The sequence below is a fragment of the Acomys russatus genome, chromosome 4, assembly GCF_903995435.1.
Source record: "Acomys russatus chromosome 4, mAcoRus1.1, whole genome shotgun sequence".
Classification (NCBI taxonomy): domain Eukaryota; kingdom Metazoa; phylum Chordata; class Mammalia; order Rodentia; family Muridae; genus Acomys; species Acomys russatus.
The window spans coordinates 63,110,225-63,123,477 of record NC_067140.1 but is presented as its reverse complement, the minus strand read 5'-3'; the positions used below and the strand labels follow the sequence as shown (position 1 = coordinate 63,123,477).

General features: G+C 40.4%; 1 protein-coding gene across 2 annotated transcripts in view; it reads right to left on the bottom strand.

Moving 5' to 3' along the window:
• The window catches only part of Ap4e1 (adaptor related protein complex 4 subunit epsilon 1), a 67,017-nt gene that overhangs the window by 21,059 nt on the left and 32,705 nt on the right, over nucleotides 1-13,253 (bottom strand). For both annotated transcript variants that reach the window (XM_051144562.1, XM_051144563.1), the window contains 7 exons: nucleotides 8,709-8,831; nucleotides 8,497-8,606; nucleotides 5,273-5,412; nucleotides 4,517-4,629; nucleotides 4,312-4,430; nucleotides 2,927-3,229; nucleotides 314-428 (listed from right to left, as the gene is read on the bottom strand). In XM_051144562.1, coding sequence (XP_051000519.1) covers nucleotides 314-428; nucleotides 2,927-3,229; nucleotides 4,312-4,430; nucleotides 4,517-4,629; nucleotides 5,273-5,412; nucleotides 8,497-8,606; nucleotides 8,709-8,831 — 1,023 coding nt within the window. The remainder of the gene's footprint in view (nucleotides 1-313; nucleotides 429-2,926; nucleotides 3,230-4,311; nucleotides 4,431-4,516; nucleotides 4,630-5,272; nucleotides 5,413-8,496; nucleotides 8,607-8,708; nucleotides 8,832-13,253) is intronic.

The window sequence follows — 13,253 nt, the reverse complement described above, 5'->3', positions numbered from 1 at the left end:
ATGATTATGAGCCACCATGTGGTTGCTGGGAATTGAACTCAGGACCTCTGGAAGACAAGTCAGTGCTCTTAACCTCTGAGCCATCTCTCCAGCCTGTTTCTGGCACCTTTCTAGACGTGCTCACACTATTCAGTGTCCCCTCATCAGGTGTGGTGGCACATGCGCTTAATCCAACACTCTGGAGGCAGAGACAAGTTCTTGACCAGTCTGCACTGTACAGTCAGTACAGCTTGTCTCAGTAACAACAAAAACAAAAAACAAAACAAAACAAAGGTCCTATAATCCATTGTATGCTAAAGGGATGGAAATATACCTTTTTCCTGAGAGAGCTGTTCCTCTTGGCGCTGGTGATGGGGCTTATAAGGGGCTGCTCCTTGACTGAGTCCTTCAGCCACAAAACCATCCAGGAAAGATAAAGAAGCATCCGCCTGTATTAAAGTTAAGCAAATATCAGGACTTAAAAAAAACAAAAAACAAAAAACATATACTTGGAAGACTAGATTATACAGTCATAAAACCTTGGCATATGCTTCTCTTAAACTGTTTAAAGAGAGACCCTCTCCAGGGTCTAGTCAGGTAAGCTGGCCTGCTTGTATCCTCTATAGCCCCCAAGACCTAGTGTAAATTCCATACCTGCCCTACTTGTTCACAACATACAGGTGCTCCCCCCATGCCATATTCAAACTCTTCACCCACCTGTATCTGGCATATCCTTTTCCAGTGTCTAGCCAGTGAGTCTACTTTATCCTCCCTTCCTCACACTCATCCCAGTTCCCAGATCTACCCCCAAATTCCAGGCTTGGACTAGGACCCATATCCTGCACACCAACCCAGCATCCTGTGCTGCCTGACCTCAGCTCATCTAAGCCATATTCAGCTTCTAGGCACAGCCTGACCTGAACATCCTGTGTTCTGCCACAGCCTGTTCTGCCTGTATCAGACACAGAACTAAAAGAAGTCTGTGTAGACATAGACATAGACAGACATAGGTATAGACAGAGACACAGACAGTTTAAATGAAAATTTCCCACCTGGACTGACCCTGTTTCCCTAAGAGTCATAGACTATCTGACAAAAAGTTTAATATTTAACATGAGCCTTCTTTTGAGTTGTTGGTCAGGGCTGTCCCAGAGACTCCCAAAACATACAGGCTATTGCTACTGGTCCTTGGTCCAGAGGTGGATGTTAAGTACCTGTTACTGAAAACATCATGTGTTTTGGACACAGGATCCAGAGGACCCAAGTTGTATCTATCTGACTTTGTGTTTTTATGTCATCTTGGCATAAGCAAATGTCATCTGAGAGGAGGGAACCTTAGTTAAGAAAATGCTACTGTAAGATGGGGCTGTAGGCAAGCACGGGAGGCATGTTCTTAAATAATCACTGATGGGAGGGCCCAGCCCACTGTGGGTAGTGCCATTCCTGGGCTGGTGGTCCTGGGCTCTATAAGAAAGCAGGCTGAGCAAAGCCATGGGGGAAAAGCCAGTAAGCAGCTCCCCTACGTGGCCTCTGCATTAGCTTGTGCCTCCAGGTTCAAGCCCTGTTTGTGTTCCTGTCCTTACTTCCTTTAATGATAAACAGTGATCTGAAAAAACAAGCTAAATAAACCCTTTCACCCCAAGCTTGCTTTTTGTTCATGGTGTTTCATCAGGGCAATGGTAAACCTAACCAGGACAGACCTAGAAGTCGATTCCCTGAGGACTAGCTTTCATTATGTCAGACAGTGCCATGCAAGCTTCCAAAGGATGGAGTAACCAATAGTTCTACTCAGTAATGACACCTATGAACCACAAGAAACAACTAGCAATGCATGATAATTTTAAGGGTGTGGCGGTGGCATGCATACTTTGGAGGTGACCAACAGCTCTCTAGTTGGACTTACGGCCGGCTCTACAATCAAGAAGTCATGTCTGGGACAGAAACCTAGCCAATTATCCAGGGCTAGTGAACTCATGGATCCTGTAGGAGAACCTACAACCATCACAGATTAGTGTAGTCCTCACTCCTCATCAAGGAAACTTCTCTTTGCAACAGATGAAGACTACTACAGAAAACCACAGCCAATCAAAATGCAAAATTGTGGAGCCCAGTCCTAATGGATACATCTACAAAGCACTACCACACCTAAGGCTCCAGGAACACTGGGGGAGAGAGGGCAAAAAGACTGTAAGTGTCAGAGAATCAGGGTGTTTGCTGTGAGAATGTGTCTCCTCAACAGGTCTGAGAAGCTATACTGACAAATAGAGGATTCCTGATTTGCTTTCTGTTTAGCTTTCTTCTTTTACAACTGCATGAAGGCTATGTGTGAATGTGACTATAAACTAAACCCCATGCTTCAAACGAGCAAGGCCCTAGCCAGTGACCCCTGGTGGCAACCCATTTCTTAGGACTTGATCTTGCTATACAGCTTTACTTATTTTTTGTTTTGTTTTGTTTTGTTTTTTGTTTTTTTCTTTTTCTCTTAAACCTATGATCCCTAATAAAACTTCTTCCTGAATCTTGCCCTTCTATGGTTGTGAATTTCATTGTTCAAATTCAAGAGACAAAGCTTGGCAGTCACTGACTTGGTAGAATGTGCGATCGCGACCCTAACTTCCAAGTTAGGCCCACACAAGGCTAGACTAGAGCCTGTTCCAGTCACAGACCCCACACCACACCACATAGCTCTCCCCAGCCTTTCCCACATCTCAAGACTACCATAAGCTAAAACATCTGCACTGCACTTCTCAGGAGAGAAACTGCTCCCATTTAGAAGCAGTGTTAAATGGAGCCTCTCCAATTCTCTCCCTACCAACATGAGAAAAACTACAAAGTTCATCATATGTGCTACAGTAACTATATTTTGATATATCCCTTATATATCACACATACAAGAAGCATTCGGTTTAGGCAACATGATTTTGGCAAAATGGAGCAGGACTCTTACCACTATGTCTTCACAACTCTGAGCACCTTGAAACAAGTTCTTCATAAGCTCTCCATTTTCACGAAGATGTTTCAATTCAAATGCATGCTGTCTCAGACAAGTATTCAAGGATACAGTGAATTCTTGGATTAATTTCTCAACTATATGAGAAGAAAGAGCTTGAGGTGTCAGCTTGGTGACTGCAGCCATCAGCCAGGCTTTCGTTTCTGAAGAAATGGAGTCACTCATAAGTAGCTTGTAGAGCCTGCTTATCACCTCCTCTGGACTTTCTTTATCTAGGAGGTGGGAGTACTCTCCTAACACCTAGAGTAAACAAGAATGGTGTCCACGTAAATACCAGTCAGCAGTGCCCCATAGTCACACCTACTGCTAGGATGAACCTCTATCTGTATTACACACATTTTCAGTGTTTTGTTTTGTTTTGTTTTCAGTATTCGAGGCAGAGTCTCTCTGTGTTACAGCCCTGGCTGTCCTAGACTCATTCTGTAGACCAGGCTAGCCTCGAACTCACAGAGGTCAGCCTACCTCTCCTCCCAAGTGCTGAGATTACAGGCATGCATCACTGCGCCCCGATGATATTGCATACATTTTTATGAAGAACATTATTAAAGGAACACTATAAATTATACCAAGAACTGTATAATAGAAAAGAACTGAAACTCATCAGTAACAATATATAAAGTAAAATATCTTCATAGGTTAGTGTTCTTCTGCACTTTGTTAGAGGCTGGGTTATTTTCCAATAAGAATTTAAACAGGCAGGTCTCACATGTTAGTAAGAGTAAAATTCTATAAAATGTAGATTGTGTGTGTGTGTGTGTGTGTGTGTGTGTGTGTGTGTGTGTCTGAAGACAGTTTCTCTTTGTAGCCCTGGTTGTCCAGGAATTTGCTCTGTAGACCAGGCTGGCCTTCAACTCAGAGATCCACTTGTCTCTGCCTGAGATTAAAGGCATGCACCACCATCACCCAGCTCTACTATTTCTCAAGGTCTCTCATAAAACTTTCTATCATTAGAAAGTATATTTGTGAGACTGTAGAGAGGATCCAGAGTACACAGCTGAACAAGCATCAGCTGACACTGACAAAACAGTCCAGAGGACTGACATCAAGAGCACTGACCATGCTACATAGCCCTTTTCACATCTAACTTACTCAAGGCACATACCATTTGACTGGCCTAACAATCTTTTTTTTTTTTTTTCTCCCCCTGAGACAGGGTTTTTCTGTGTAGTCTTGGCTGTCCTAGACAGCCTGTCTCAAAAAAAAAAAAAAAAAAAAAAAAAAAGTAAACATTGGGGAAGAGAACTGAATGTGAGAAGAGCTGAGTGCTCTCTGGAGGAGATATGTTAGGTTCTAATAATTGGTATGTAGTGCACTTTGCTCACCCAACTCATAACTTGAAGAAATCTCTGTGGATACAAAGTATTTTCCATATCTAGTAAAGTAAGGTAAGACTGAACTGCATAGACTCTTAATTGTTGGTCTTCTGTTTCATCATCAAAACCTACAAAGAAATTCAAACACCAGTTTAGTTTCCAGTCAACTGCCAATATCTGTAATAAAAAAAAATAGTTTAAATCCTTTACCAACCTTCTGCCAGCAGTCTCAGGAAGTTACTGAGAATATCAGGGTGCATTACATCTCCTCCCACTGAGAACACAGCGTTCATTGTCTGAATAAACCACACATTGTCAGGAGCATATGTGTCCAGTGTTAAGGACAAGTCACTTCCTCGTGTCACTTATTGAAATCATCCTCTCTGCAACACAACTCATGTCAGAGTGCCAGCGTATCTCTACCTACCAACAATGCTCCACAGCCTGGTCCTATATACAGTGGTGCTCACTAAGTGAGTAAACTAAGTTTATATTACTTTATCAAGCAATAGGCATACTCGTAGCAGGTATTCAATAAACAAACATGAATAATTTGAAGAAATGAGCCGGCTATCTTGTGATAGACAAATCATGGAAAATTCCCACGTATTTCAGAAGGGCTAAAGCTGTGGTGTGCCCATTGGAGTAAATGGTTTACCTTTTCTCTGAGGTTAGAACTTATCAGGTCTAAAGCTATCATTCTGCTGGGTCAGAGCTACAGCAGTGCCTATGCGGAGCACATTTAACCAAGTCCCAAGAGACATCTTTAAAAAAAGGAAGGAAAAAAAAAAAAAAAAAAAAAGCCAACCTCCAAGATGTCTAGACAAGTTCTGAGACTTAAGAACTAAGAATTAAGAATCACTTAATTGCTCGGTCCCTGAACTCAACTCACAAGTGGCCACATCTGCACTACCATTTTCAAGTCAGGGAATAAAAGCCCTGTATGAGTCATAGTTGAAGCAAAGGATATTTCTCAGCCAACTCGGCTATTTTGCCAACTAAATTGATGATGATATACTCTTCTTTGCTCTGATGTAAATATTCAAGCATTTTCTGTACAATAACTGTTACATTCTGTGCATTTGTAATTCTGTAAAGAAGTTCCAGAGTCTATTAAGAGAAATAAAAAGTATTATAAAACAATACATGCTAACACCAATAAATTAAGAAATGTGTTTATAATAAGTTAACTGTTCTGCTTTTGTATAGATTCTCAGGACAATCAGCTAACAGGTGACAAGGAAATGCCAATTTTGCTGGGGTTAAAGGTCAGTGGTAGACTAGCACTTAATGGCCTAGAATATGCAAGGTCTAGGTCTTATTCTTCAATGCCAAAAAATAAAAAAAGGAAAAAAGGTGTAAATTTCAACTAAGTTGGGGAGGGAGGAGGAGATACAAGTGATATGAAGTGGGGAATGAGGAAAAGTGGGGCGGGGCCAGCACCGTGAGGCTGGTGAAAGACATCTTTTTTCTGCAGCTGAGTTGAATACAGTGGAGGTGCCCTCAGGAGCTACACTGTGACCAGAGGGCATGAGGAGGAGACTGTTCCCCTATGGAAAGACTGATGTGTGGGCCATATATTAGAACTGTAGCACAAGTTTGTTTTATTAAAAAGAAAACTAAACTAAAAAAGAAAAAGACATAGACATGCCAGGCATGATGGCGCACGCCTTTAATCCTAGCACTCGGGAGGCAGAGGCAGGCAGATTGCTGTGAGTTTGAGGCCAGCCTGGTCTACAAAGGGAGTTCCAGTACAATCAAGACTATATATAGAGACCCTGTCTGGAAAAACCAAAAAGAAGAAGGAGGAGGAGGAGAAGAAGAAAAGACATAGACATGCAATGTAAGAAGTTAATAATGAGAGGGAAACTCTGTATTGACTGTGTTTAACTAACTTTCTAACACAAAAATGCATGCTGTGTGTCTGATAAAACAAATGAGCTGTATAACTATTTTTTATTGCCCTTGGAGTCTTTTTAATTTTAGGCTGTTTTAAATTATGATGTCTATATGTCTATATGTAAATATATACATGTGCAAAAAAATCTATCTTAAAAATGCCTTTTAAAATTCAAAAATCATTATCTTTTAAAAGAATGTTTATTTATCTTATATACATGAGTGCTCTATTTGCATGTACACCTGCAGGCCAGAAAAGGGCATCAGATAAAATTATAGACAGTTGTGAGCCACCATGTGGTTGCCAGGAATTGAAGTTAGGATCTCTGTAAGAGCAGACAGTGCTCTTAACTACTGAGCCATCTCTCCAGTCCCCATAATCTTTTTAAAAACAATTGCTATGCATAATACGGTGTTCAGTCAAGCCTAATTTTTATCACACTGAAGTTATTAAGGTATTTAATATTCACTTTTTAAGAAGTAGGGTTTATTTATTTGTTTGTCTGTTTTTTCAGACAGGGTTTTTCTGTGTAACAGCCCTGGCTGTCCTGGACTTGCTTTGTAGACCAGGCTGGCCTCAAACTCAGAGATTCACCTGCCTCTGCCTCCCGAGGGCTGGGACTAAAGGCGTGCACCACTATGGCCGGCAGGAAGTAGGATTTATTGATTTTTGTTTTATGTGTAAGTGTTTTGCCTGCGTTTATGTCTGTGTGCCATATGTGTGGCTGGTGCCAGAACCAGAAATGGGCATTGAATGCCCTGAAACTAGAGTTAGAAATGTGAACTGCCATGTGGGTACTGGGAACCAAACCCGGGTCCTCTGTCAGAGCAGCAAACCCTTGTAACCACTGAGCCATCTCTCCAGCTCTCCATTCTCCTTTTAAAACCCTCATTATAATAGCTGGGCATGGTGGTACACGCTTTTAATCCCAGCACTCAGGAGGCAGAAACAGGTCTCTGAGTTTGAGACCAGCCTGGTCTATAAAGCACGTTCCAGGACAGCCAGGGGTATTATACAAAGAAACCCTGTCTTGAAAATTTTAAAAATCATTATGTTTTAAATATGAAATAAACTTCTCACTTTTCTTAAATAGGCCCATATATCTCTTTAAATGAAGAAAATGAACAGAACTCTTCATGTAGGCACCCAAGTGGATACTGAATCAATTTAACAAAAGAAGTTAGAACATTAGGCACATGAACATAATTTCTCTTCCAAGAAGTTCAATTATCTCATAGTTCTACAGAATCCTATCAATTTTCTTATTTAAGAGTGAGTTTATTTAATAGCCATCATAAATTATGTATTATATATAACTTGAGTATGTTTTATTTTCTACTAATACAAGGATCCAGGACTAGAATTCAGTTCCCATTGTTGTAGTACTCACTTTAATACTTATATTACTAAAACATAAATAAATCAATGGCTTCATATACATAACTGGACTTAAGTCCCTGTGGGTTGGCTATGGTGACACACCTATAATCCTAGCATTTGGTGACTGAGACAGGGGCATCACAAGCTTGAGACTAACCTGTGCTACACAGCAAGACCTGTCTCATAAGACAAAATCCCAGGTTAGTAGTCACAACCTTCTGTGAGGCACTACTTAACAGTTTACAGTGGCTAGAAAGGAGCATCAACTTTTTTTAGTCAATAGCCACCCATGCTCGTGTGAGCAACCCTGCCTAACTAGACCCATGCTCAATGACATGATGGCCACCATGCTCATGTAAGCAACCCTGCCTAACCAGACCCACACACAAATACATGATGGCCACCCACGCTATTGTAAGCAACCCTGCCCAACCAGACCCCCACACAAAGACAAAATGAGAAGCAGAGGAGGTAAGAGAGGGACACAGGAGGTGGAAATGACTAACATGCATTATATACACCAGACTGTCTAAGAACAGAAATGAGATTTTAAAAGTAGTAAGATTTAAAAAGATACAAGAGGTAAAATATACTTGCATACATACACATCCACTGGCCATCATTTGAATCTCTCAAGAATATAAAAAAAGTTTTTTAAACTTACCACTTTACACACATTATTGAAAATATTTTACCTATCTTTTTTTAAAAGGAGATTTAACTTTTACTTATGTGGGTCTTTATCTGTGTCTGTGAATGTGTGCCACATGTGTGCAGGTGCCTGGAGGCCAGGAGAGGACAGGGCACTGGATCCCCCCCGCAGCTGGTGGGTGCTGGGAACTGAACTCAGATCCTCTAGGAGAGCAGCGAGCACCCTTAACTGCTGAGCCATTCTCTCTTCAGCCCTAATTTACCTCTCTTTTAATAATGGGATCAGGGTGGTCTAGGCATTCAATTATGGTTATCTGGTGTTGAAGAGCCAGAGAAGGATCCTGCTGGATAACATAGGTAAGAGCCTTCAGTCCTAGAAATAAAGATCACATTATAGTTCAACGACCTGACATACGTACCCAACAATTTTCAAAAGCTCTCTCTCCAATTCCCATATAAGAACCAATTACCTTACCTAAATATTTGAGGTTTATTTTAGGTGACAGAACAAATTTTCCAATGCACTTGACAGCCTTCTCAAGTAATTCTGATTTAGGATAAATAGAATAGATTGTGTGTACACATTCAAACAGAATAGCTAAAGAAAGAAAATACAAAATGACAGAATTATTTAAGTACAATAGAAGAACAAGTTTGGTTACAACTTAGCAATAAAACTAACTGGGAAATATGTTTTAGTCTAAATTTTTATTTATAAAATATTTTCTTTTCATGCTTATTTGGGTTAACACAGTACAACTTAAAGAAAAATCTGTCACCAGAAAAAACAGAATTATGTATTCATTCATACAAGTATGTACTGAACACTTACATATGCTAGAAATGGTATTAGCACTATGGACGCAACAGTGAATGAAACAGATAAAAATCCTTAAGAAGCCCACAATTGGACATACACATGAAAAATACATCATTATTTCTGCATAAACAGATCTCCCCAACAGTCCTTGAGTACTGTAAAAAGATATCCTTTCATGTAGCTTCTACCACTTACACAATAGTCATTCTAGTATGCACAGCCATTATTCCAAAGGTCACTACTTAAGAGTCTGTAGGCTGCTTCTTTAAAAGAGATAGATAGATAGATAGATAGATACATAGATAAATAGATAGATAGATAGATAGATAGATAGATACATACATACATACATACATACATACATACATAGAACGAATGAACAAACAGGCTGTGGGATATCTTGAAAATGTTCAAATTTAATTTTGTGATAAAGTCAAAAGAATAAGTACAATGATTAAAGAAGATACAGATTCTTTCAAGTTCCTGCAAAGACCATGAGCGGATGTGGTTTGCCATGTGAAGAGGATCACTGAGAGGCTGAGCATGGCAGCGCAGACCTGTAACTGTAGCACTGAGGAGAGAGGGTGGAGACAAGAGGAGGCTCACTGGGCAGCCAATCTATCTGAGATGTGCATTCCAGGCTCAGTGTAGAGACCTGGTCTCAAAACTGAAGATAAAGGGCCGGGAAGACGCCTCAGGGGTTAAGAATGCTGCTCTTACAGAGAGAGGACCAGAGTCCAACTCCCAGCACCCACACTGGATGGGTCCCAACTCCAGAGGAATTTGATGCTCTCTTTTGGCCTCTGAGGGGACCTATACTCACCCGCACAAACCCACATGTACACACAAGCACACATAATTAAAAATAAAGTAAGTCTTACATTAAAAAAAAATAAGGTGGGTCTGGAGAGAGGGCTCAGCAGTTAAGAGCACTGGCTGCCTTTCCTGAGGACCCAGGCTCAATCTCCAGCACCCATATGGCAGCTCACACCTGTCTGTAACTCCCAGTTCCAGGAGATCCAACACCCTCACACAGACACAAGCAGGATAAACACCAATTCACATAAAAAAAAAAAATAAGGTGAAGAGTGACATGAGAAGTCAACCTCTGCCCTCCACATTTGCACACAAGAAAGAACACACACAGGTGCAGGCGCGTACACACACACACACACACACACACACACACACACACACACACACACAGAGAGGAGAATTATTAAGACATTACTAAGTCTTATAAGACCTATGCAATCATAGCATCTGAAGGGAGACATAAAGCCAAACTGTGGTTGTGCATGCCTGTGGTCCCAGCATCCCGTGATCCCAGCATCCCATGATCCCAGCATCCTGTGGTCCCAGCATCCAGGAGGCAGAGACAGAGGGAAAGTTGAAAGCTCAAGGCCAACATGAATACATAGTGAGCTCCAGGCCAACCAGGAAGACACAGTAAGACTCCATTATAAAACAAAAATAAATGAAGGAAACAAAAAGAAAAACATGAGACACAGTGAGGCAGCAGAATCACTTCATCCCTGTAGCTCAGACTGGCTTGTAGGATGGTCAACAGCCAACCAGGAAAATTTCACTCTAGATGCCACACAACAATTAACGCACAGATATTCTGCTGGAGAAGATTTTAGATAACATCTCTCACAACTGAGAAAAATAAATCAGAATCGGAATTACTATTCAAAAAGGAGCTGATGCCAGGCTGCGGTAGCGTACACCTTTAATCCCAGCACTCAGGGAGGCAGAGGCAGGCGGATCGCTGTGAGTTCGAGGCCGGCCTGGTCTACAGAACAAATTCCAGGACAGCTAATGCTATATGAGAAACCCTGTCTCAAAAAACAAAAGAAAATAAAAAAGAGAAAAAGAGGAGAGCTGATTTTTAACATTACGTACTACATAGTAGGTGACCCTAAATTCAGATGATGGGCTTTGCAACAATTCACAAAAATAGGCAACCACCACAACCCATCCTCAGACAATTTTTGTAAGCCTATGAACTAAAAATGACTTTTATATTTTACAAAGGTTTAAAACAAACAGGGAGAGCAAGGTGGGGAGATGGCTCATGGGTAAAGCATTTGCCTGACAAACTTGGTGAGCTGACTTTGATTCCAGGGCCGGCAGGTGGGAGATGAGCGGGAACTCTACTAAGTTGTCCTCTGACTTCCACAGGCAAGATATGGAATGTAAGCATTCCACGCAGACAACAAGAAGAAAATAAGGGTTTTAAAAAGGAGAATATGCAATAGAAACCTATGTAAAAACCATGGTAACATATGCCTATGGTCTCAGCACTGAGAAGGCAGACGCAGGGTTATCAAGAGTTCAAGGTCACCTTCAGCTATGTATGGATTTAAGGCCAGCATAGGCTCTGTGAGAGTCTGTTTCAAAAGAAAAAAGAACACAGAGGAGGAGGAAAGAAAAAGAAAAAGAAATCCATGTGATGTGAAAAACCTAAAGTATTTAATATCATGGTCACTATGTGAAAAAGAAAACTTGTTGAATCCTGAACTATTACAACAGTCCCAAGTAAAATTTAAAATGATGATACTCTGTTTTTCTATTATAACTGATTTTTTTTTTCTTGCCATTGGGAACTCTCCTGATATCAAATTTGTTTCACAAACAAAAAACTTGTTATTATTCAGCTAAACTCTAGATTTTATACTTAGATGCTCATGAGATTACTAGGCTATCAGTATAGAAAATATTAATACTTCAAAATTTGTACTTAGGCATAATTAGGTTGAAAGGTCACTCAAAAAAGAAAAAAGAAAAGAAAAGAAAAAAGAAAAAAGAAAGAAAATCAATCTAATAGATTTTTTTCTTTTGTTTTTCTGGAGGATGGGATAGGGTCTCATAGCCCAGGCTGACTTAACTCACTATGTAATGCAGGATGACCTTGAACCTCAAGCATCCATCTATCACCACCCTACCTCCTCACCGTGCTGGGATTACAGCTGTGGCCTACACACCGCACCCAGAACTTCATGCACGGTAGATAGGCACTCTAGCAAATGAGTATATTTTATCTCCTACTTGAAAGATTTACATTTTTATTTTCCCACCTAGAGCTCTTCAACACCACAGAAATTGGAATATATGTCCCTAATGGAAAGAACAGCCATTATGCTATCCCTTCCCGTCTCTGCAGTGGTTAAAATAGAAAGTGCTTCTGCAAGTGTCGAAGCTTAAAAACCTCTCAGGATAGAGAGATGGGCGAGTGGGAAACGGCACCTGCCACAAAACCGTGGCCGCCTGAGTTCGGTTACTGGAGCCCACACGTAGATGGAGAAGCTGGGTTCCAATTCCACATGGAAAGCTATACATATACATCAGAAATACAACAAATACCTCAATAACAATAAGGCATTTATTGTTACGTATTATCATTGCCTAATAACAATAAGGCAAATAATAACAATAAGAGTAAACAATACTTTGTTTACTCTTCAATAACAATCCAAGTCCTTATCCAAATACCAAGTATAAATTATTAAATTTTAAAAATTGTAGTGTTCTAACATTCACAACACTAGTTTTATCTTTGATATTTTGGGTTGGATTATAGATTTTGGGTTGGGTCATGATTAAAATCCAGAATTCTTCAGACTAGATTTTAGTATTGTCTTATCTCTAACATATCAAAGAAATTTAATAAATACTTGACAACTGGTTAACCAGTTTAAGAACTTCAAATAGAAACTTTTTACAAAATAGGTCACAGACTTAATGAGTTATCTTCAAAATTAAATGTTTTGGTGGGATTTTGTTTTTTGAGACAGAGTTTCTTTGCATAGCCTTGGCTGTCCTGGACTTGCTTGAACTCACAGCAATCTGCCTGCTTCTGCCTCCCAGGTTCTGGGATTAAAGGCATGCACCACCATGTTCGGCTTTTGGTGGATGTTTGCAACAAAGACAATTATAATAAGGAATTTAAATACATATTTAGAAGAAGTCACAATTTCACAGCTGAAAAGATAGCTCAGTTGGTAAAGTGCTTGTCAAACAAGCACAAGGAACAAACATGAGGACCTTGTTAGTTACTGCTAGTCTCTGTTAGACCCAGAACCCACAGAAAAAGCCAGAAATAGTGGCACATGCTTGCAATCCCAGGGCTAGGAGCAAAGGCAGAAGGATGCCTGGAACACACTGACCAGCCAGCTATCTAATCAGCAAGCCCCAGGT